This window comes from Falco cherrug, chromosome 4, assembly GCF_023634085.1.
Source record: "Falco cherrug isolate bFalChe1 chromosome 4, bFalChe1.pri, whole genome shotgun sequence".
In the NCBI taxonomy this organism is placed as follows: Eukaryota; Metazoa; Chordata; class Aves; order Falconiformes; family Falconidae; genus Falco; species Falco cherrug.
Window position 1 is genome coordinate 69,760,369 of NC_073700.1, and position 25,285 is coordinate 69,785,653.

The following is a 25,285-nucleotide window of genomic DNA, read 5'->3' on the forward strand; positions in this document are numbered from 1 at the left end:
AGAAAAAAAAAAAAAAAAAAGGCAAAAAGCACCTTTGCCCAGGTCATTCTTTCCAATCAGTATGGGAATCAGAGGAACAAACTCAACTGTCCCCTCCTGCCTCTTCAGTCCTCGTGCCTGACTGCCTTCTCCAGAGACACAACTGTGATGAGAGGGAAGGGAACACTTCACTGAAAGAGTGCGGGGAGGGCAGCAGGGGAGGTGTCTGAGCTGTGACAAGCAGGAGGTGTTAGCTCAAAACTCAGCTGAAGATAAGTGTTAGCAGTTAGGGGAAAAAAATTACACTGGAAAACATTTGAAACAGCACAGATTTATAAACGTTGTCAGCTGCTTTATACCAGACTGGATTCTTCTGAAGACAATGCGTATGTGTATTTTTCTCCACTATGGGATTAATGTTTGGATTTCATAAATTAAAATCTCTTACAGCAAGGCCAGCACAGCTATCCGAGACACATATCTCTTTCATAGTGCCATATTTTCAAAAAGGAAAACATAAATCAATGAATAAATGAGTGAACGAGCATGTAACACTTCAGTCATACAGTTTATTCACAGTTCTTTAAAAAGTGGGGAAATTTGACACGGGGAAGTGACTTGGGATATGTGCAACAACTGCTCCGAGGTCAGTGAGAAGGTCAGTAACAGAGTCTGACTTCAGTCTCAGGTGTCCAGAATTTAAGTCCTCCATGTTCCTCAGCGGGTAACAGTGACTCCTAGTAATAGCAAAATTGAGTATGTGTGTGTGTGAGAGGCTGTGCAATGACAGGTACACTTTTTTCCCTATTATGGATGTATCTAGGAGATCTATATTTATTGTAGTGACACCTACAGCAAAGGTGCTTGTCACTTCCATGTACGATGAAGTGCTTAAACAGTACTAGAAAGTTTCAGTCATAAAAGTTCATCCAATTCTGATAAAAAGATTAGGGAATAAAAATATAACTCAACAAAATTTCAAAAAGTTTGTATGTTGAGGACTCTCACAAACCTCAGTGTTTGGAGTGAGCTCTTGAAGTCTGGGAAATTACTCACCTTGGTATCAGAGATGTTTTTGTCATTTCTAAGAAAATTCATGCAATGCTTGGGTAGTTCTGGAAAACTTGGTTTGTTCATGCTTGGGGAACAGGGACAGAAGATGAGAAGGGAGAGGTACAGATGGGTGCAGCGACAGAAGAGAAGGAACCAGGGGAGAGGGGTAACAACCAGGGGAGAGGGGTAACAATCACCTGCCAAAGGACAACATGAGGCAGGGTGAACAGGAGCAGAAGGGAAGAGCTGTGCCTGAGGAAGAGCAGGCAGTCTCTGGCTGCTACAGCACATTTACCTCCATGTTGAACTTGATTCTTACCTTTCTTCTGACAGCAGGTATCAGATCTGAGACCCCCTGGCAAAGTGAACATCCCATTTATCCCTCAAACTGCCTCTGCTAGTTACTGCACTGCCTCAAGTGGAAGAAGTTTTATGGATCTGTCAGACTTGTTCCACAGAGCAGAATTTTTTGTATTTTTAAGTTTGCTTGAAAACAAGCCAAGTAAACAATCAGACATTCACAGGTGAAAAGATACTTTGTTAAACAGTGTTCAGATTCCAAAGTCAAGTGCCCAAAGCTAAGGAAAAGCAATGCAGGCTTTCTTGTCACCACCAAATGACAATTTCTTGCTTATTAGAGTTAACTGACTTACAACTTCAAGCAGCAATCAAACAGAAAGAAATTTAACACACTTTTTTAGAATTCTAGCATCCTCTCCTACATTCCCTACCTTTGGCTCTCGCTCCCAGCCTCACCAGTCTCTCCAGGTACCTACCTTGTCCCTCCTGTTTGGCTACTGCTCCAGCCATTATCTATCATCCCTCTCTCACAAGCACAGCAGCACCACGTCTGGCACCCACTTCAAGAATAAGCTAATAAACAGTTTAGTTCACTTTGAATCAATTATTATCTATGAGACAGGTAACTGGAAAACCCAGTATTAGTCCATAGCTCTGCCTCTCATTAGGAGACAAACATGACCTGTCCAGTGGGAGCCTCCCAGTCCCTGCTGGGAGAGGCTTTTGGGCCACCCACCTCCCACACACTACAGTGCACAGCCACAAACAGAGATTGCCTGCCTGCAGCTCAGTTTCTCTGTAGAATCTAATTATCTAATTCCTGAAGTTTGTTGCCATACGTGGATTAAACATAGTCTCACCAATTCTATAATGCAGCTCAAAACATATTTGAATTTCTAATTCAAAGTTACACTTGTGAGACTGAGTATCATATACCATTTATGACAGTATTATTATACCATTTTCTATCCTTTCTGCAGCACTCATTTCCCTGCAAATAATAGCAGCTGAAGCAAAAGCATGCATGCACACATGTTCCTAACACTCAATCATATCTAACTGCTTTTTCTTAAAATGTGTTCAATTAAAGAAAGGAAGGAATAGACAAAAGATTCCAATATACGTATAAGCTGATGAGGACATGTACTCTAAGGCTTGGTTCAAACCCGCCACGAAGAGTTCTCATCATCTGGGAGTGCAGACTGAACAACTCCACTGAGCTCGTCATGGGCTCCAGTCCTACCAACAAATGCATCCAGGACACAGTCTGGGTTATAACCTATCTTTTGCAATGAGGAAAACTCCATGGCACCATGAAACTGGTCTTTCTTGAGTATCTCTGAAAATCAGAGTGCTTAAGGAAGATGCTAGTGTAGCAGCAAGAAGTGTATCTAACCTCTAGCAACATCCATGATGCAAATGTCTTTATTTTCAGAATCTCTGGTTAAAATCCAACCAGACTGAAACAGTCTTAACTTTTTGGATGCATCTGGTAACACATACACTTAACTGGTGTGTGAATCAATAAATCTGAATCAATTGCTGCTGGATACAGTTTAAAAAGAGGGTTTTGCCAGCACAGACAAAGGCTACATGAATGAACAGGTCTTTTCCGTCATGTGTTTCTCTGATTCTATTAAGCAAATGAGTAAGAACTTACAGTGATAACATCAATTGAAAACTGAACCACAGACAGTATTAAATATAGTTTTATGCCTTGTTCCTATTTCTTAGTTATCCTGCCAACTTATGTTCCTGTGCAATCATCTTTGTCAGTTCTTTGGAAGTGTTTCTTTTAGTCTGTCACTGTACAAACAATTCACACAAACAGGAACGAACTGACTGCCAGCCCAGGAGAAACAGTGAAAGTGAAAAATATGAAGTACTGTCAAACATACTATGCAAACAATTTGGAAAAACAGAAAAATAATTTTCCCTTTTACTTAGAATTATTTTCCAAAAAACACAGCACACATTTTTTTTGTTAGAAGTGTGATGTTTCAACACTTCATTTTAAACCACTACCCGTTTCACTTGCTGCCCTACAAACTGTGACCTCTTTTTCAAAGTAATTCTGCCCAGTCAGAAAAGCCATGACAAAACCTCACTCTCATGTATGTAATTTATATGTAATATACAGAAGTCTCCCTTGAGCTACACGTTCTTCCATCCGACTATCACAAATTTGACCACTTCCTACTGGCATGATGCACCAAATTTGCTGTCATTTCTGAAATAAGGGAAGCCAGCCAGAGTTAATGAGCACACCTGGGATATGCCCCTTTTTCCTTCTCAAGACTTCCTTGGCAGCACTGATTTGTGCAGATGGCACAAGGTTCTTCACTCCTGTGTGCCATAATGCTATATTTGATCAAAAGCAAGGTTACCACTCTGGGCACGGCCACGGAGACAAGATGCAGGTGGGAAAACGCCACTTCCTCAGTGAGCAGGCCCTGGGAGAACAATGTGCTCACTGCCTCCAGCGCAGCACTGCGACATCCATTCCATTTTATGATGCCACATGCCAAGCACAGCTGGTGGCCAGACCACAGGCATTTGCCAAGAGCTGCATTTGGCACATAGGGTTACAGAAGGACAGAGGGTTTGTGGTACAAATCTGAAAGACCACACACTTACACGTAATGTGCCAGGGCAGAGATACCAAGCCAGAGTCTTGAAATTAGTTGTGGACGATGATGGCTGGCATATAGGCAGCACTGCTGAGAAGAGCTTTTGAAAGATACATTTGCTATAGGAACATACTCATCCTAAACTGAAAACATAAATACATGGGTCCTGTATCACAGGGCAGAGGTCACCTGGCTGACACAACGATTTGCTCCAAAAACCTTCTGCCATCTCTTTGTTACCTTCATTGCAGGACCTTGTCACAGCATGTGCATGTGGAATCACCATCCCTGGAGGTGTTTAAAAAATGCGTAGATGCAGTGCTTGGGGACGTGATTTTAGTGATGGACTTGGCAATCCTGGGTTAACAGTTGGACTTGAAGACCTTGAGAGTCTTTTCCAAACTAAATGATTCCATGACTCTAGGATTCTATGATCTTCAGTCTTAGCCACATTTTTTTCATCCTGATGTTTACCTCACCCTTCTGCTGCCTTACCCTATGACCGGTTCACAATTCAATTTCTTTTAGTTAAGGAAGTGAAGGCAAAATGTGCTCTGAATTCTGATCTGTATTATCATTATTCTGTTCTAAAATTGATCAGCAACTCAAAGGAGACTGACATAGTACCATTCCCATATTCAAAACACTTTGGTTTTAACAGCAGTAGCTGCAGTCCTACAATATCAAACATGTGATGTCACTTTCCAGACAAGGAGGACTGGCAGAGTGTTGAAGTTTCCCCTGCTGTCCACTTTGTCTTACAAGACATTGCTTTACCTCCTTTTACATCCTCTGAGACAATACAGAGTGCTCTTCAGTTTCCAGTTAAATGAAGGGCTGAGGATCTGTACAGCTGCATATGCTTATTTTCACAGTGTCTGAGATGAACAACAGGTATTGCAGCATGATGGTATGTGTCAACAGAACATTTTGGTTAACTCTTCAGTGTTCTTACTGTTTCTTGCAGGTTTTGAGGTGTGGTCTGTGTTAGGAAGGTACTGGTAAAATGTGAATATAAGTAGGGCACCGCAAACCTCTGTAGCAACTTTTGGTTCTCCTTGCTGTTCAACTTGGCTATTCTTCTGGGTTCTGTAAATTCAGGGCTCAGACTCTGGCTTAAAGCGTATCTACAGATCCTCAGCTACATTTGGGCTTCCTGACATCAAAGTTGTTTATTCAGGAACTTAAAAACTGTCTCAACTGTAAACAGTATGGAGAAGCAACATAGCTCTTCTGACATGTTTATACAGCCCAAAGCATAGCAGGGTCCAAACTGTAATCACAGACTTAATATTATTGTAATATAAATACTGCTTTAATGTCTAGAGTCATCAAAAAAAGCTAGAAATGAAGATTTTTCTCAATATCTAAGCAGCAACAGTTAAACTGAGCCAATTCTCATACCTCTTGGACTATGCAAGTGGTATATGCTAGGGCAGAATATGCTTTTGTGTCTGTAATACTTAGGTCTTCTCTTTGCTAAAACTCTGCTACTGAGAATCATTCATGTACAAAGGGAAAGGGAAAGAGCATTTGCTGACAACTCACTTTCCCAATATTACCAAGATAAGCATACCTGTAGCTGCTTCATCTGATGCAGCTGCAGCCGCAGATCTGACACACTGCGTTTCATTCCATGCAGGCTGACTTGCATTGACGGGGCTCCAGCAGTGTGATGGATGACAGCTGATTCCACAGTTGCCAACGCGTTCTTCCCCCCAGATATGTTAGCAGCGCCTGCAATAAGCAGCAGCACAGGTTGAGCTCACCAGCAGAGAAAGTGCAAACATGATCCTTCCTCTGCCCACTGAATCCACATGTATTTCACATAGAGGGACAAGAAAAGAAAAATACAGCTGCCAATGGTCAGTATTAACAGGGTACTGGCACCGCCTTAACAAATGTATTTTGAGGGAAAACTGTACAATATTAGAGTGTATCTCTGCTAGAACCTCAGCCATATCAGAGCACTGCATTACCACAAGACTGCTTCCTCCCACAAGTAGTGGAGATGAGATAATCTGTAACTTCAGATTACACAAAACAGCCACAAATCAAACTGGTGCTGAAAGGAGCTTTGGGATTGTCCTCCCAGGAGCCATCTGAGACCAAGTTGACGCAAATTCACAGCACTCCTGAACTCTGTATTTGTTGATTAATTATCACTGGAGAGACATCCGTCAAACTGCCAAGTGTGGGGAAAAGGTTTCTAAAGAGAATCTTGCTTTGCTGCTTAAAGTACAATTGCATTATTTCTGTCAGTTGTGTCCAACAGCTACTGTATAAAACCAGGATCATTGAAACAATGGTGTAGCAGAGAACTGCTTTCCAGCCGTTGCATCCACCCATTCCTCTTTAGTATGTAATTTATTCAGGGTTGTGTTTTCAAAGGAATACAGCATAACACAAGGAAGCGAGCTGAGCCACACTCCTGAGAATAACCATCAGTGTCCTCACAAGACTTTCTTTGTTAAATAATGCTGTTCGTCCACACAGCACCAATGTCAAGCTTGTTCTTTTCAATCTCAAGTACCCGGGAAGAAGCTTTATTTACAGGGTACAAGCAAAATCCAGCTGATCAGCTAACGGTCATGGTATAGCTTCTTCCAGCAACTTGCACTCAAACACCCATATTCTTCAAATTTTCTTTCTAATGTGTCCCTTCCTCTCTTACCATCAACAGGCAAAATGAAAGACCATCAGTAGGGCACACTTAATTTTCTAAGCACTATGAAGCTCTGCATACTCTTCCGATCACAGTGCCAGATCCACCTTGCCCCTCAGGCTGAGATGGCTCAGGTGTCTGCTGCTCTCTGAACTACTGCATCATCAGCCCCTCACTACAAGAAAGACACTGAAGTGCTGGAGTGTGTCCAAAGAAGAGCAATGAAACTGGTGAAGGGTCTAGAGCACAGGTCTTATGAGGAGTGGCTGAGGGAACTGGGGTTTTCAGTCTGGAGGAAAGGAGGCTCAGGTAGCACCTTATTGCTCTCTACACATGAAATGAGGTGGGTGTCAGTCTTGTCTCCCAAGTAATAAATGATAGGACGAGAAGAAACAGCCTCAAGTTGCACCAGGGGAAGTTTAGATTGTATGTTAGGAAAAATTTCTTCACCAAACGGGTTATCCAGCCTGGAACAGGCTGCCCAGGGAAGTGGTTGAGCCACCATCCCTGAAGGTATTTAAAATACATGCAGATGTGGCACTTGGGGGCATAGTTCAGTGGTGGACTTGGCAGTGTTAGGTTAACAGTTAGACTCTATGATCTTAAAGGTCTTTTCCAGCCTAAATGATTCTATTATCATGTCATTCCTCAACTCATTTCTTCCTTCTCTATCACTAAAAAACTGAGGAAACAGAACATAACTCATCAATGGATCTGCACAGTGATTTTGGTCAGCATTTGTTCCCACAAGCACACATTCTATCAAGTTCAATGAAATCAAACAGAAACTAGTGTTGTCAGTTTTTCTTTGCCTGTTGAAGGCAAATTTTCGGTGCTCCAAAGGGCACGACACATTTTTCTGGCTGGAATTAGTATGAATCCTGAGAGCATTTTATCCTCATCCACTCATTCCTAGTAGTCTTTTCAACCAGTAAAGTCTCCAAATGTGCCTGAGTACAGCTTAGCATAACAACACATTGTTATCCCTCTGCCAACAGGTGTGGATACCTCAAACATAGCCTTTGCAAAATTCACCTGGAGGAAACACCTTTAAAGGATGAAAATTACACCAGACTACTTTTATTTAAAAATAGGCCAAAAGTTTCTGAGGAATCATGTTTCTTGCTTTACCTACATTTGCAATTCCTGTCAGTAGAAGCACAGGGCCCCCTGGCTGCACCCACGCTATATAGGCATGCCATGCCATAGGCTTCCAGAGACACGCTCGAACAAAAAGCTGTTCTAGCCGGCTGCTGGCCGTTGTAATGCTATACCTTACCTAAACACGCTCCAGCTAGGTCTGCTTGGTGCTTCAACAACGGCACTTTTCATTTCACTGCTGAGCACGCTGCTGCACATTTTTGCTATATTCCAGTATGATTCAATGCTCTCTTGACTTTCAAAGAGTTGCTTAACAGAAAGCAACACTCAAGGAATAAACAGTCCTTGTTCACTGCCATTCTGTACCCACTTCATGCTTCAGTCTAATATATGCTAATACTTACCTGTCTACACGTATACCACAGTTTTTCCTACAGTCAAGCATCTATTTCCCTCCCACATGCACTATTTTTTGCATTTTATTTTAAAAAAGGAGATTTAGTTCATAAACCCTACAGACAGAAACCACCAGAGAGTCTGAAAAATGTGGGTAAGCCTCCAAGATTTCTGATCCCTAGCCACAAATCTGGACTATTTTTGAAAACACATCTACCTTTCTCCTATTCTTTGCCTCAAGCAAAAGCTCCAAAACCTCAGCCCCCAACACTGCGATGATGCAGCCAAAGCATGAATCAGTCCCCATCAGTCTCTCCCCCCATGCTGGACCTCAGTCAATTCACATATTTTCTCAGGAAGGGGTGCCTGCTTTCCTTTTAGTGTAGATGGACTGTGATCTGCTCCTGTAAGCAATAAATGTCTCTGACTCCCTGCAAAGCAGCTCTCCTCCTCCTCTGCTTCCTCGGCCACCTCTTGCCGCTGTTAGGTACTCTCAGCTGCCACGGTGTCCCTGCTACAGTGTGCTCAGAGCCTGTGAAGCACAATGTGGGACTCCCGAGGGTGTGAAAGACAACCACAGACATCAAGTGAGCATGGGAGCGCAGTAAGGATCAGCAGCTGATTTCTCAGAGATACATATTTTCATCAAAATGGAATAAAAGGGCAGCTGAATGAGGGGCTGCTTCATCTAGGTAGTATAGCTTGCTTTTGGAAATAGTCCCAGGCTGTAGCTTTGCGATTAGATGTGCAGCCAGATGGATTGAAGGGAAAGAAACAGCACTGGCTCTCAGGTTTTTAAATAAACCCTTGCTGGAGCTAGGTAAGGGGACCTGAATGCAAAAACCCTCCATAATTTCCTAATACTCTGGATGGAAAACAAATGTTAACTTTTTTTACAAAGAATAATGAAATAAGCTGTCATTTTTAACATACAAAGAGAACTGACATGCAGGAAGGGGGGAAATTTGCTATTTGCCCAGACTCAGGAATGTAAGGGACACAACTTCTACACCTGATCTTCGCTACGGTTGCAAAGACACTGCTTCAATTTTCTAATTTTTTTTTTCTTTCTAAAACTCTAAGATTTATTTTGAAGCAGGCTAGAAAAAAAGGCCATCAGAAGATACTCAGCAATGCTTCTTCACAAATTACTCATCTCCTTATTAAAGAGCCACAACACTTTCAAGCATCATTGGGGGAGACATTTGACAGTTACTTAGTTCTCTTTCCCTCCAGTTAGAATCCACTAAACAAATAGGCAAATGCAAACATAAGGTTGCAGTTCCATCATTAAGCAGCTGTTACGACCAGTCACTAAACCACCCATAAAAGAAAAAGATATTATATATATATTAGTGTTCAACTTCACCTCATTGATCCAGAATGAATTCAGAATCATGTTTTACCTGCAAATGTTGTCAAAGACTGGCATGATGTATCTTTGAATCTGAGATAGGCAAGCAGATACGAACATTGTTCTTAATTTGCAGATCACCACAGCAAGAGTCATGCATGTGAAAAAGGCATGCAGATATGCACAGATGACAAGAGAGTTCACAAAGAGCAAGGAATCAAGTCCAAGGCCTGCATGTGTAATACTTCTCCCTGCTGCCACCTCCCTCTCTTGGTTTGTACTGGTGGTGTTAGTGCAGAAAGAGGTACTCCCTGATCCCTTTTCAGGAAATATGGAAATCTCCTTCCTCCTCTTCCAACAAGGCAGCAACTAGCAAAGAACTACTTCTTTTTTTGGTAATCCATGATACAACTGATCTCAATTTGATCAATGAATCCAGGGTTTAATCTATAAATTTCACCACTTGATGAAGAAAAATGTAATAGAAAAGAGAGGAGATGAGCATTTCTCAGCATGTATTTTTGTGATCTCAAGGAGAGTCTTCCTAGTATAGTTTGGTTTTACTCACATGTCTGTTCCTAAGTGAAAAGTCCCTTGATGCTGTTCACTTTTGATGAATTGAAGAAGGTTATAAAGATTCAGTTGTGGGATTTCTCCTAGCATTAGCAGAAGAGACATAGGCAGACCCTGTGGAGGGTTACTGCTCTTTGAACCCACCTCCCATGAAAGAACTGAGCCTAAAGCAACAAAACATAAGAAATGCAGACACGCATGCTTGTAACAGGCTCATTTTCACCAGTGAAAAAGCATTTTTATTTAGGCTCTTCAATATTTGAGGCTGAAGAATCTGCTATAGACTGGCAAAGCAAAAACGTTAAATACAAAAATTTAGTTTATATGAAATACGAGAGTATTCACAATCTAGCTATATAGAGTTATCTAGGATTTAGAAATTTTGGTTTCTTTCTCTTCCCACGTGAGCTAATTCTCTATTTTTTGCATGAAAGTATCCTATCATTGAAACACACTATAAAATACTATGTTGGTTCAACACTGATGAGTCAATTTTATTCTGCACAGATGTTTTATTGTTCAGGATGGGAAGCAATTCATGTTTCTGCTTACCAGTGCTCTAGAAAGGACTGCTCAATCAACATTTTATATCACTTTTTCTTTCAAATAGACTTTGAAATTGCTAAAACTGGTATCTCAGTGCACAGTTGTCAAGTGGAATTGTATACTAGGAGAGTTGACTGTCTAAATGGCTATACTTAATAAGGATTAGGGTGAATTGAAGAACAAAACAGCAGTCAGCAGAAGTGTTTCTAGATGTTGCTGGCATGTTTAAACCCAAGCATATATACAAAAAGGAGAAACATTGCATAGCATATTCTGGAAGATTGCCTAATTTTCAAGTAAGCAGGGACTGCATTGACTTCTTAGACCCTGTCATGCACAATTTCAAAAGCAAAATATTCTATTATACAGGACTATTCTATTACACAGCAGTCTTCAGTAATAGCTGATGTGGGTTACAATACTGTAGTATATTGGGGTCAGCACCACACCTTGTTTCCCTTACTGCAACAATTTAATTTTGTGGCTGAGTCATGCTGGAAGGACAGGATTTAGAGATGCAAATGCTGGAGTTACCGCTACAGTTCATAGCACCAATAGGGATCCTCGCAGACAACTGGCTTCATGGCTGCCCCACTGCCCTACCTGTGTCTCACGATAAAGTCAATGTCTCTGTCAGTACGTGACAGATGCTTATCTGGTCTTTGGCCAGTAAATTACATGCCCCACCCTCCACCCCCCCACGCTTGGACAGGCAGCTGTTAAGATTCAATTTTGCCATTTCAGGGACATGCGTTCAGTCATACAATCAGGTAGTGAGTGCAGAATCTCTGGGAACGACAGCAGCAGGCAACAGTTGCTGGTCAGATGAACCATGCTATTCTCATGGGCTGGGCGTCACTTCCACACCAAGGAGTACTCATCTTTGCCTTGTGTAGAGCCATTTTCCCAATGAATATTATTCCGTTTCTCATTTCACTGAGAACACATTCACACACGTACACACAAACCACTGAGTAAGTTAGGTTGAAAGGGACCTCTGGAGGTCATCTAGTCCAAACTCCCATTCAGAGCAGGGCCCACTTAGACTAGGACCTCCAACTCAGTGCCCCCCTGAAGTATTTATCTGGATTAGTACAAACACAGGGAAAGCAGAAAGGCTGAACAGCAATACAATACAAAGAGGAACACAAGGCAACGTGTGTGCAGGTTTTGATGGTTTCATAGGTATAAGTATGTATGTACATATGTACTGCACAAGATGAGGCCTGTGCAAGTGGGAAATACCACACATTTTCAGTGTATAATGACAATGAAATAGGGAAAAGACTAAGAGCATTTTGCAGCTGTTTTGAAAAATGATGGACTATTCAGTAAGTTGCCTGAAACTGATAAATTACAACTTATTTCTTTACAGCCTTAAGTATTGCTTTCCTCCATCCAGGGGCCAGCAGGAAGGGAAGAGTTGGAATAGGACCAGAGAGTGGCTTGGGAGCAAAGCTCCAGCACCACGACTTTAACAATTTCTAGTTTCCAGGCCTGGTTTGATTTCTGTCGGTTAGGAGGACATACTGCAATTCCAGATAAACAGGAATCCTGAACGTGAACTAACATCTCCAGCAGAAAGGCTGCTTAAGAGCATAATATATTTGCTAATAAATGTGTGTGATGCACTACCTGCCGGAGCACAGACCTCCCTGTGGGAACAGCATTACCAGGAAGTAGGGAACTGCCTTTATTTGCATTCGGTGCATGACAAAGGGTGAAAAGGAGGTGTATAAACAGACGAACACCATGCAGACACCTCCAGCAGCAGCTCATACACAAAGAGCTTCAACCACATGGAGGTCGTCTTTCACAACAGCCTTAACTCTATCTTTTAAACACTTAACAGCTTCTCCAAGTGGGAAGCTAAAATAAGACCAACTCTTACTGGCTTGATAATTGATGCTTGCTCAGAACAGTTTAGGTGTGTGATACTAATTAGTAACAGATCAATACAGCTTAATTAGGGAAAGTGCTATCTTGCCGACTGCTGAATTCCTTAGTGTTATTACATCCATAGCATCCTACTGACAGAAGAACCTTAGAGATATGGTCAGGTAACCAGAACAGGAATGAAATATTTAGCCTTCTACAGCAATCTGGATACATCTGGGGTTAATGACAGACATATACAATAGGTGGAAAATTCACCATATGCAGAGACTCTGTATCTCATTTAAACCATTCAGTGCAGGTGTGAAATTCATTCCAAAGACCACCTCAACCTGTACAGAAATTCCTCTCTTAACAAAGATGTGGTCATCTCCCGTATCCTGAACTTAAACTTCAGTTCTCACAGTACAGCTATAGGAGTTTAAGTAAATTTGATTTGATATTTCCATTAGCTGGGATGGTAGTAACATTACAGCTATTCATATATCTGAATAATTTGTATATTAAAAGTAAATTATCTTACCTGCAGTGTCAGCGCTGCTCTTGCTGGACACAATTTTCAACATCATCTTCTCACTAAGTAATAAAAAAAAAATCGTAATTTTAATTTACTAACATTAAAACTGTAATGAAGTTTTTAATCAGCAGATTAAATGGCCTTGTCTAACATATATTTTTAATTTAAATCACCAGTAGCTTGTCAGATGTTTGTTGGTGGTTTTTTTTTTTAAATCAGCTTTTAATACAAGTTAAGCAAGGAACGGCGTATAAGTAGTAGAAAGCACAGAGATGTAGCTACATTAATTCTTTTTAAAACACAGAAGAGTAAAGCAGTTAATCTCCATCTAGCATTTGGCATATTCTTCCTCTCTGCCTAGCATTCTCATGGGGATGATAAAGATATTTAAAAATGATTCAGCATTCAGGTTTTTTTACTATTACATTCAAATATTATTTTTGTTGATTGATTACTGAAATCATTACAGAGAAACAGATTTAATGAATTCTTTTTTTACCTAGAAGCATCTTTGCTATTACTTGTATTTGGCCCTTTAAAAAGCGCAGACTGAACAAGACCAGTTAAACTGGCAATCTGTTTCTCCATGGCTTGTATCCTCTCTCTGTAAGACAAGAGAACCATTTGTTAAAGCCAGATATAGTTGCTTTCAGACTTGTTTTTCTAGGTGAATGATTACCACAGGACTGGAAAGACACTACAGAGTTTGTGCAAAGGCCCATGGGTACCAGTTTGCATATACCTTGTTGCAGCAGCTTACCGCATCTTGGTTTGGGCAGCTTTGGCATGGTAACAGACAATAAAAAAGACATCTGTTTGGTTAAAAAAGAACAAAACAACCAACCACCCAGATAATAGACTTCTAATGATCTCATGAGACAGGCACCTAGAACAATAGCTAATACCTCTTGGAACTAGTGAAAATAATTTTCAGCATTACATGTATTTTCTCATTTACCTACACTGGGCCAATAGTTTTGCCTGTATATGAGGTTTCATGATTAAAGACTTTGCATTTCTTGTTACTTATTCTTACTTTTCCCAAACCCAGGATTTTTGTCTGCGAAGCATTTAATCTGCCCAAACTGACACCATCCCAGACCAAATCCTTTGCACTTGACATCAGAACTGTCTGCTTTGGAAAGGACAGCAATGTGACAGACAGGCACAGGACACCAAATGCAGACTGTACAGTAACGTTACCGAAAAACAGATTTGTTTTCACACATATATCCTGAGAAATTCCTAAAAAGCAGAAGAAAAGAGATGAAGGACTGTAATAGGTGTGGTCAGTGTTTTCCATAGATACCAAAGGCCACTAAACAACAACAATGACTTTTTTTGGATACGAAGGCTAACATTTCTGTGTTTACCTTTTTACATAAATGCATGTATTTACATAAATGCATGTCTGGTACCAGGCAACCTCCTCGGCAGGCTCCAAAATAGCCTTCTGATCACACAGGTGCCTACTTTCACATGTCAGTATGTCAATCACACAACACAACGCAGACACACATCAATATGGGACCTCAGACAGGTCCTTCTGAAAATTTGTCCCTATATGCCAGCAGTTATGTGACTGGGGAGACACACAAGAGCAAACACCAACAGGGGGCTGTGATTTTGGAAGATGACTGTGAACAAAACTTTTCAAAAAGCAAGTGACCAAGACCAGCAGCAATGACTGATGAAAGAAGATGGGACAGACATGCAGCCCCAGACTCAACCTGCTACTGGGGCCATCCATCACCACTGCGGTATCCTGGGTACATGGGAACAGCCAGGCTCCTGCCACCCCCAGCTCCAGTTGCTGTTTGGTGACCAAAGCAATAACGCCAATCGATAAAGGCCATATAAACTTAAAGGTAGGTACCACTACCAGGCAAAAGCAAGCTGATACGATACAAGGCAAGTAACCAGCCCAGCCTGTAACCAGCCAGATTATCCAGGCTTATTATTTCATTCACATTCAGCGAATGAAATAGAGGTTTTCTGGGACAGCACGCAGATACCATAGCCAGGAGAGACTCCAAGACACCCAGACATGGAGAAAACAGGGCAGCAATACAAGTAATGAGATGCTAACAGACAAGGAGGGAAGAGAGTGCTCAGTCAGTTCCCAGCCAACAGATGTGTTCTTACTGCAATTTAATACAGCATGCGCGTCTTACTTTTCTGTCTTCACGTTGAAAGGTATTTTGAATGGTGATGAGAAGACTAGTGAATCTGACCTAATTCATTTCAAACCAAGAAATATGTTACAGAATTTCCACTATTATAAGTTTTAAAATAAGAAACTGGTGCAGGCCACAGTAACCTTTGGAACAAAAACAAGTACTAAAACCCTGGGATAAATATATCCTAAAAAACTTTAATGCAGCATTTTTGACACTTAATAATGAAAACATTTTTTTTTCCCCAGATAATCATCGCAAAACCTTCCTGGAACTAACTCAATTGGAAGTCTATCTGTTTTACCAATTCATAAATATGATGTTTTTTCCATGCCACATTCAATAATCTGGAAACAATCTTCTGCTTCAAAAGAGATTACGGCAACACAAAACTGATCTTGTCCCTTGCCATGAAATCTAGGAAAATATGCTGTTAAGAGGGAAAGGGATGTTACAGAGATAGAAGACGACGAAAAACGAATGAAATACTGGAATCAATTGCACAGAGCACATTGTTTTTTCATATGGTAAAAGAATTAAGAATGTGAAGAATCTACATGTGCTCTGGAGCTACTCCTGTTAAAGACAAGGCAGGATTTTTCCTGTAAGCGTTTCACTGGAATACCCAGAGTCGTTATGGCCATTAGCACAAAACATTTCAAAAACAGGTGTCTCAAAGGAGGCACCTTTTAGGCATTAAATAAAATGACCAGAGTTTTGCAGACCCGGCGGTCTGACTGAAGGCAGTGGGAGGCAGCGTGCTACAGTGTGGGCAGGGAGGGACCTGGCCATCCCTGCAGCAGGGCTGTGCCCTGGGCTGGCGTGGCTGGAGAGCTGGTGGCCCAGCCCGGCCTCCCGCTGCATGGCCCGCGGGGCAGCGATGGGCTCTGCAGGCCCCCTTCCCCTCCAGCTTCCCTATGAACGGCTGGAGCAACCCCTGCTCTGGAGGCAGAGAACAAATGCTCTCCTCAGCCTGTGCCAGGGCGGGGGCTATCAGGGATGCCAGCACCGCTATGACAGTCGTACAGTCTTGGTTCTCGATATTATAGTCTCTACCTCTCGCTGTGCTCCTTGTCGTGGAGAGGGAAGGTGGAGGGAACGGCTTGCCCTGTCACCCCTTCCCACACCAGGCAGCCCGGGGTGCCCAGGGCACAGGACAGGCCAGCACTCTGGTGACACAGGGCAGGCCGAGGTGCCCAGGGCACAGGGCAGAGCGTCACTCTGGTGACACAGGGCAACCCGGGGTGCCCAGGGCAGGGGACAAGCCGACAGTCTGGTGACACGGGCAGCCCGGGGCGCCCAGGGCACGGGGCAGAGTGGCACTCTGGTGACACGGGGCAGACCAGGGCACCCAGGGCATGGGGCAGAGCGGCACTCTGGTGACACAGGGCAGGCCAGGGCACCCAGGGCATGAGGCAGGGCGGCACTCTGGTGACACAGGGCAACCCGGGGTGCCCAGGGCAGGGGACAAGCTGACACTCTGGTGACACAGAGCAAGCCGGGGCGCCCAGGGCAGGGGACAAGCCGACAGTCTGGTGACACGGGGCAGACCAGGGCACCCAGGGCATGGGGCAGAGCGGCACTCTGGTGACACAGGGCAGGCCAGGGCACCCAGGGCATGAGGCAGGGCGGCACTCTGGTGACACAGGGCAACCCGGGGTGCCCAGGGCAGGGGACAAGCTGACACTCTGGTGACACAGAGCAAGCCGGGGCGCCCAGGGCAGGGGACAAGCCGACAGTCTGGTGACACGGGGCAGGCCGGGGCCCCCAGGGCACGGGGCAGAGCGGCACTCTGGTGACACAGGGCAGGCCGGGCCCCCCCCCCCCCCCGGACAGGGCAGGCCAGGACACAGAGCACTAGGGGTGAGGGTCAGGCAGAACAAAACGCACTGGTGCCTCTTTGCTGGCAGTGGCCGCACAAGAAGGCCAAACCCCGTCTCTGTTCCCAGGTTAATTTCCCAGATAAGTCTCCATCTCTCCACCACCCAGGAAGGGCAGGGAGGGTCCCTTCTACAGCTGCTGGGAAAGAAATGGCTATTTTATCAGCCTGAGCAGACAGGCGTTGTTTCACATTGTTGTCCTTATGAATGCCAGGAGACTCAAGAGGTGGTAGCGTGGTGGGGGAGGAAAGGAGGGGGCAAGGTCAGCAGCGACTCCTGGCTCTAGCAGGCCTCTCCATCAGACTTGGCCGTGCCTCGTCACAGACTTCGGCCAGCAGAGCAGGCACAGGCTGCTCACCAGCCCTGTCCTCCCCGGCAGCCTGATCCACAGCCCCGGCCCCAGGTATGTCCAGGCACTGGGGCCCTGCCTTAGCATGCTGCTGCCCAAATTCAGCAGAAGCAGAACAAGCCCTTGCTTCTCTGGGGACTGTGCACTGAGACAACAGATTTCATCACCAGATTTCTTCCTTATAGCTTCACTGAGGTTTCCTGTCATCCCCTCTACTGCAATTAATTGGAATTAATCCCAAGCAGGGTACAGCGTATTCAGGTATTGCTGAATTGGTACCCACTTCTCACAGCAATGCTATTTAAGCATGACTTGCATGTTCCTTCCCTTTCCTGGGGGCATCTTCAGTATTCACATCACTGGGAACATACTTTGCAGAGACAAACTAGAACTGGTCTGTGTAACTAACTCTTCATTCACGTTCCCATCCGACCCTAGGCTGTGTTCATCATCCATAACAGATTTACTCAAATACCAAATCTGGCACCACAAACTAATTAGCACACTATGCCGGAGAAAGATTTTCAGTGACTTCATATATAGTTAAACCCCAAGTGAAGTCTGTATAAGTAAAAAAAACCAGAGGGGCAGAGACTGGGAAAAATACATTTCTTTCTGTATTACCCTATGAAAGAAACATTTCACTAGAAATATTAGATTATTTTTTTTTATCTGACTGGGAAAAGAAAGGAAACAGGAATAGGTTATCTTTCCCAAATAGACTTTACCCCAAAGTTGCCCCAAAACAGCAGAATGGATATCCTGAAAGGCTGTGAAGCAAAGACCAGCAGAACTCTTCTGTATTCTGCTCTCCTCCCAAGGGAAAGATACACACAGGTGAATATTTCAGTCTTCTAAGAATAAGGTTAAACTCAAACTTTCTACAGCTTGAAAGTTAAAGGGAAAAGGGAAGCTCTGAAGCACTGCCAGCTGTGATACTATTTGACAACTTTTATCTAAAAGCCTGCATCTCATCTTCCTACAAACAGTTCCTCCAACAGAAGGAAGCCGAAGTACAGTTCACCTTTTGTCCATCCTGTATTGGTCATTTGCATTCATCTTTTTCTGTGTGGTTACTCAACATCTTTCACAAAAGAAAATTTTGGCCCTGTGGAAAGTGTCTGAGAGGGTGTACCTGCAAAGTCCACCTTTCTTATCCAATTCTCAGTGCATTGCTGAAGGCACCTCCCATTGTCCATGGCTTTACAGAGTCTGACCGTTTTTTCCTAATGCATGAAGAGTCCATCCATACTTCAACATATCAAACAATTAAGTGCCATCATGTGCATGATAGAGCACACCTCATTTTACCTTGCCTGGAAGAGGACAAATTCAGGCCCATCTCTCCAGTCCCAAAATATTCTTACTCACAGAAGCAAGCCACGCTGTACTGCTTATGGGTGCAAACTGTAAGTCCTACACAACACAGTATGGGAGACCTTTCCTTTCTGCCATTATATACCTCAGCTTCAGGTGTTCATAACAACTTTGTAACAATTCAGCCCCTCCTGAAGCAGGAAAAGAGCACCTCAGCCTGGATACTCTTAGCATTCCTTGTTTAGTTTAGTACAATCTCAACAGTGTTTGCTTTCAAAGTTTATGGAATTATTACAAAGCTAAAATAAGGCTTAGAGCATCTTGTGACTGTAGAACTCAAACCCAACTGTCAATATCGCAGTGGTTAGAAAACACCAATTTGCATGAATTGCATCTGGTATTTATAATTATTTTTTAAAAGTCACACTTTCTCAAGGTTAAAAAACCATCACGACCCATAAAAGCAGCTTTCAGAATTATTTTTTCAATGTCATGTGACTAACACACACCATGCTGAATTTTAAGGTTGTGTATTTATTTGGAAGTGTAATTATGCAAATGCTATTTTCATCACTGTAAATATATTCTGGGGCCAGGACTAAAACTCCTGGTGCAAAGCTCCCCTGAAAGAGCTGCAAAACTATCTGTATAGCTGCCCTTCATATATTCACAAACATATAGCCTTGTGCCTATATGTGTAGCTGAGTGAACAGATGAGAGGCCCAGAGAGGAGAGAAAAAGCTCCACAGAATAGAAAGTTGTTGGGTGTCCTCCCTTACTATCAACCCCCTGAACATGACCCTTGCAAAATTCTTGATCTGAAAACTATCTCTTGGATTAGAATTGGCAAATGTCAAATTATTTCCTAGTTGTAATAATGAAAGCCTGAAATGAAATTTCAGGTTCCTGCATCTTTTCCTTGGAAATAAATAAGACACAAATCAGGTTTCACTGATCCTAGATTGTAATATGAGCCCTAACTCATACTCTTGTGTCAACATAACTACCAAGCTATAAGCCTGTAATTTTTGTGAATGGCTGATTTTCTTCCATCCTCCATTTTCTCCCCACCAATGGACCTCACAGCACGTTCTTTTTTCTCACCAAGCTTGGTCAGAGGTTACTAATTGTTGAGCAAGTTGCTCGGGTGGAAGAGAAGTTTGGGGGCTATATGAAGCTCTGCATCTCCCCAGTGGTTAAGGCAGTCAGCAGTTACCTTTGGCCTCCGTGAGCTCAGCATTTTCCAGCTATTCATCCTCACTTCCCTAAAGAGCTCTATAAAAGTTAACAGCACAAACAATACGCTAGAGATTAGCGCAACTCATACAAATACATAGCAACCAACTGGCAGCATAATGATTTTTCTTGCCTAGGGCAGGGTCTATGGCAAGAGAAGCCTTCACAGACCTCTTTGTGTAAATCTGGTCCTTAAAAAGACAGGAGAGATCATTGTCATCATTGTCAGTGCACAAAGTTAACAACAGTCAGGTCACCAACTATTTGTGATGCTGGAAAAATCACTGGGAACACCATTCATGATTCAATTTCTTCCCTGGGACAGACTTGCTCTTCTCAGCACTTTCCCCTTGAGGAACATTATTATAAACAACTGTCCCATTTTTATGCAAATTCATGTTTTACAGGAGATAAGACAGTAATGATAAATTCTTCCCATTTCCTAACACTAGATGAGAAAAACTCCACTCCATAAAGAACCAAAATTGTAATATCAGAGTGTCATTCTTAACAGGGGTGAAATATACTCCCTTATTAGCAGGAACAGAACATCATTTGTTCTTGTAACATGATCTGGTTGTCTGGAAAGAAAAATCCTAGTTAATCATTTTATTTTATTATATTTTTCCCAATGACTGAAATTTACACAAATGAAAATAACTAGGGATTCATCATGGGTTGACAATACTTTCAGATTAATAACGGGTGGTGTCGCATCTCCTTTAAATTACTAACTACCTTGACAGACGGCTAATAAACACTGCAGCCCAGTGCAGCAGCCTCCTACACGTTACATTGTCCCCTAGCTGTTAAACGACACAAAATGTGCAGATTAGGAGCATTTCTCATTTGCATAAATTAAGCCCCAGCTCTGCCTTACCTTGTCTCCTTGTCCTTGGGCATCGCAGGTGACCCGTAGCCAAAAGCCTGCTTGTCAACCAGAGAGGGCACCGCCTCGGCCATGCCTGGCAGGCCAAGGGCGCTCCGTGCTTTCGCATCCACAAACACAGGCAATCCCGGCTCCTTCTTGAAGGACTGGCGGCTGGGGGAAGACCTGTCAGGCTGGATGGTGTGGGGCGGAATGTGAGTGCTATGGTGAGGATGAATATCGATCATTCTCATGTCGGCCACCCTGTGGGGTGAGGCGGGAGGCGTTTTAGAGCCGAGAGTGGGCAAATGGCTCTCTGGGTACTTCCGTGACTTTTGTCTGTACAAGGACTGCTCCAGCATTTCAGGCTGCATAGAGGGGTTGCAGTAAGTGCTTGATGACCTCATGGCACTGCGATGGTAGGCTACAATGTGATCGGGGACATCAAGGGGGTGTCCGGAGTGAGGTGCAGCCACACTCATCCTTCCCTCGTGAAACAAGTAGGGGTCACCGTACAGACCTTCATTTCGGATCAGGGCAAGGTTTTTGTTACTCATGTCCTCATCTGGCTTCACGTCCCGTCTCTCCAAAATGGCGCTTGGGCTGGGCGATATCGAGCGCGAGGCTGGCATGCTGGAGAGCCGGTCCCTGGGGATGGTGGCATTGCCTGGCACACCCATGGGCCGGCCCCCACCGTAGGGAATCCTGGACGGAGAGGGAGGCATGGAGTGGGGCACGGGGGTGGAAGGCGGAGAGCTGGGCATTGCGTGCGGAGCGTGCGTGGCAGATCCAGGGCGGGAAGCACTTGGGCCATCTCGGCCTGTATAAGCAATTTCCCTCTGCATCTGGAAAGAAAAGGAAAAACATATAATAATAAAACTACTAAATGAGCAAAACGTGATGTGGGCTGTGACAACCTTGACATCTACAGAAAAAAAGGGGAAAAAACCAGACACTCAAGAACAAATCATTTATCATCTGCATAAATAAAACACTTTGGGACCTCAGTGCCTAAAGTAACTATAAACAGCAATAAAATGGGCTGTATGTTAAAGGAATATGAGAATTTAAAAAATGTTTTTACTTACACAAATACCATTTTAACCTAATCTGATATTCACAGCTACTGAAGCTGAAATTAGGGGTTTCAGTGCCAGATGTTTTAAGTACTTGTAGTCAGTGACAGCCTTAAACAGCTTATTGATCAGACACACAGGCTAGAGTTCACTGATTCCAAACCAGGAAGAAAATGCTCTGGCACCACAGACAGACCTGAAGTCCTTAGACAAGAAAAATAAATATTACAACTAATTTGGCCACTGCTTCAGTGCAGGATTTAGCCTTTTGCTAATAACTTGATGTGGTCTTTATTACACAAAGCATAGCAGAACAACACACACAAACATTTATTGACTGTCACATGGTCAAGTTGCATGGAAACAGTTTGGCCCTATAAAATGCGCCATGGGTTTCCTCCTTTGCAAAGATAACAGTGCTTCAGACAGTTTGTGGAGCAGGCACTCAGAAAGTTTTGAGTTTCCTAAGTCATAGTTTTGTAAGCAGCAGCAGTAACTGCTAGCAGTAAGGAATGAGGAGGCAAGGAAAAGAAAGGGAAAACTTCCATACGAACGCATTAGTGCTTTGTTAACACAGACCTTGACAAAAATCTGCAGTGAATACATGTGCTTCTGAGACTGTAGCGCCCTGCACAGCAATGACCTCTCTAGATGGCTGAACACTGTCAATGACAGACACAGAAGTTCTCCCTCTAGCAAGCATCATGTGCCTGCTCTGGTGCCGTTAGGGTAAGGGGGATAAACAAGGAGATGAAAAACCCCGCTGGGTTCCACCAATTACACAAGAAAAAAATTATAGCTTCTAAAACTTGTGTTGGCAATTTCAGTTTCCCTCTCCATCACTTCTAAGGAACTGTAGAAAACTGAGCATCACCAAATCCAACTACACATTCTTAAAGTTACAGAGCACCCTAATATGCAGTGGAAGCTGCTGATCTAAAATATTCACCATTTTTCTACCCTCTCATTCCTTGGTTTGACAACGTGACTGGATTCACTGCAGTTACAGTGATCCATGGCTGATGAAGCAAGAAATTCTATTCCTGCCCTACCACAGGTTTTTCCACTGGTAAGGGCACTGTGATGGTGGTATGTAAACAATAGCTGTTCTTATCACAGCAGGATCCACACTTGGGAATTACAAATGACGTTCCCCAGGGCCAGAGATCAAAAGCCTGGAGTATCAGGTATCAGAAAGAAGAAAGCAGATAACCTGATTGTGGCAGCAGCAATAATAAATAAGTGTAGCAGAACAAAGGAGTGCACTGGGATGGGTCATAAATGAACCAGACAAAAGTCGTCAAGCCAAAGGGGAACATGGAATAATTTTTTCATTTGCACAGAGGATTACTGTAGTCTGGAAATTAAAATAAAATGTAACTAAAAAGTATTAATAAAATTACTAGTGGGCATTTAACATAGTTTTCTACTGGTTTGAAGAAACGGTGTAACTTACTGAGCTTTACTGTGTGTTCAGACTCTGGACCTGGGCCAGCAAAACAAAAAGACTCCTAGTGACTTGAGCAGCTTTGGGATCATGCCTTCAGGAACAGGCAGCCACAGATGTTTTGTCCTGAGAAAAGAGCCTGGCGAAAGAAAATCCTTCTTGGTTTCTACTGTATAAGCTATACCACGCCCTGTTTAGTTACTTCAGCTAAAGCTACAACAGCTGCAACAGTATCTAGCACAGAACTCACAGACACTGGGATACGCTGGGCTGCAGGGACAGAAAATTCCAATGTTATACTGTAGAGAGCAGAACATTTACATGGGAAGCTTTGAAAGCAACAGGTTTAATTTCCCCTAACTTCTGGGCTTCATATTCCAGTATATGCTCATTCATTTCTCATAAGTCAAAGAAAAGTTTCTATTTTCCACCTTAATATACTACCATACTTTAAGACAGAAATTAGGAGTTCAAATACGGGGCTGAGCTGTCACCTAAAATCCTGTGCCTGAGAACTGACATATATACAATGCTATTTATTTTTGCTTTAAAATAGCACTTGGAATAGCCTGAATCAAGACCCCATCGGGCTGGGCAGGGCACAAACGCCCAGGCAGACAGCCCCTTCCTGAAAAGTTCACTTTCTATTTTAAGCCATGACTCAGCCCCTGGGTGGAGTGTGCTGAAGGGTGAGCAGCCAGAGCCACAGAGCGCAGGGTGCCCAGGGCAGGTGCACCCAGGCACGTGGGTTGGGCAGGGGCATGAGCTGGTAACCTAGAGCCAGGCAGCCTTACCGGCTGGGCGACGCTGTCTTCTGCCACCTGGTTGACATTTTCCCTGACTACTTTTCTCTCTACTCAAAAATCTCCAGATTCTTTGCCAATGGCAACTTTAAAAATGTGAATGATAGTCTCTTCTTGCTTCTCATCTACGCGTCTTTTGTGTGATATTCAAGGCACACTACTCTCTCTCATACATACCCAGCTCTCTGTTCTGCTTTTCCTCTGTCCTCCACCACAAATCTCCATGTTGCTTAATAAAAACACATACTCTTAATATGCAGGCTGCCTTGAGCCACATGTTCTTGGACTTCAACTGCATGACTCAGGGACAGAGAAAGAGGATACCGGGCTTATCTGAGCCTCTAAATACTAAATGCTGTCGCAGCCAGTTTCTTTGAGGGCAAAAGGATGATTTTCAGTGCAAGCATAGGATCATGTGCTTTTCAACTAAAGCCATGTAATATGTTTGCCTGAGGGTGTGGTTTTCTTTAGCACATAGGTCTTCCTTGTTCTCACTGCCTGTAGACTTTACATCCTTGAAAAATAAACTTGTCATGTCAATCCTTAGGTTAAAATATGGCAAATGGCTAGCAACAATTTCTGTATAAAACATTTGAGGGGAAAAGACATCACTGAGAATCTTTCACTTCCTGTAGTAAAAATGATCACACCATGTTTAGACATCTGCTGTGGAGGTTTTGATCAGTCTAACAACACTTATGTCTGTAAGATATGGATTTGGAATTTTTTTTGAAACAGAGCAATAGAGACATTGAAGAGTGTCTTTATATACTAAAGACTGAACATCAATAAAACCAGTTATGTTCTTTATTTCAGAACTAGTTGGCATACTCAATTTGCTATATTTTGGATATGACTGTATGCAGAAAGATAGCAAACCAGCTATCCATCCACCCAGACGGATGACTATACAAAGAGTCTTGTCCCTGGTAGCTCACATAAAGGGCGGTCAGACCCAGTGCCTCTGCATACAGCAGAATACAAAGCTTGTGGCAGCTCCCGGCCTTTCAAATAGCATGGCATGAAAGGAGGACAGCTTTGTGGTATCATAAGTCTTATGGATAGCGAAGAGCAAACAGCCATACAGTGGTTCAACAGCTGGTGATTTCTGCAGTTCAATCT

At 43.2% G+C, this 25,285-nt stretch overlaps 1 protein-coding gene across 19 annotated transcripts in view; it reads right to left on the reverse strand.

Moving 5' to 3' along the window:
* Window positions 1-25,285, reverse strand: part of KIAA1217 (KIAA1217 ortholog) — a 366,098-nt gene that overhangs the window by 29,731 nt on the left and 311,082 nt on the right. For 16 of the 19 annotated variants that reach the window (XR_008731924.1, XR_008731923.1, XM_055708257.1 and 13 more), the window contains 4 exons: window positions 20,850-21,682; window positions 13,510-13,614; window positions 13,017-13,069; window positions 5,539-5,699 (listed from right to left, as the gene is read on the reverse strand). Coding sequence is in view for 17 of the 19 variants with exons in the window: in XM_055708257.1 (XP_055564232.1) it covers window positions 5,539-5,699; window positions 13,017-13,069; window positions 13,510-13,614; window positions 20,850-21,682 (1,152 nt within the window). In the remaining 2 variants the exon portion in view is untranslated. The remainder of the gene's footprint in view (window positions 1-5,538; window positions 5,700-13,016; window positions 13,070-13,509; window positions 13,615-20,849; window positions 21,683-25,285) is intronic. The other 3 variants (XM_027799338.2, XM_055708266.1, XM_027799363.2) reach the window with 1 other exon arrangement.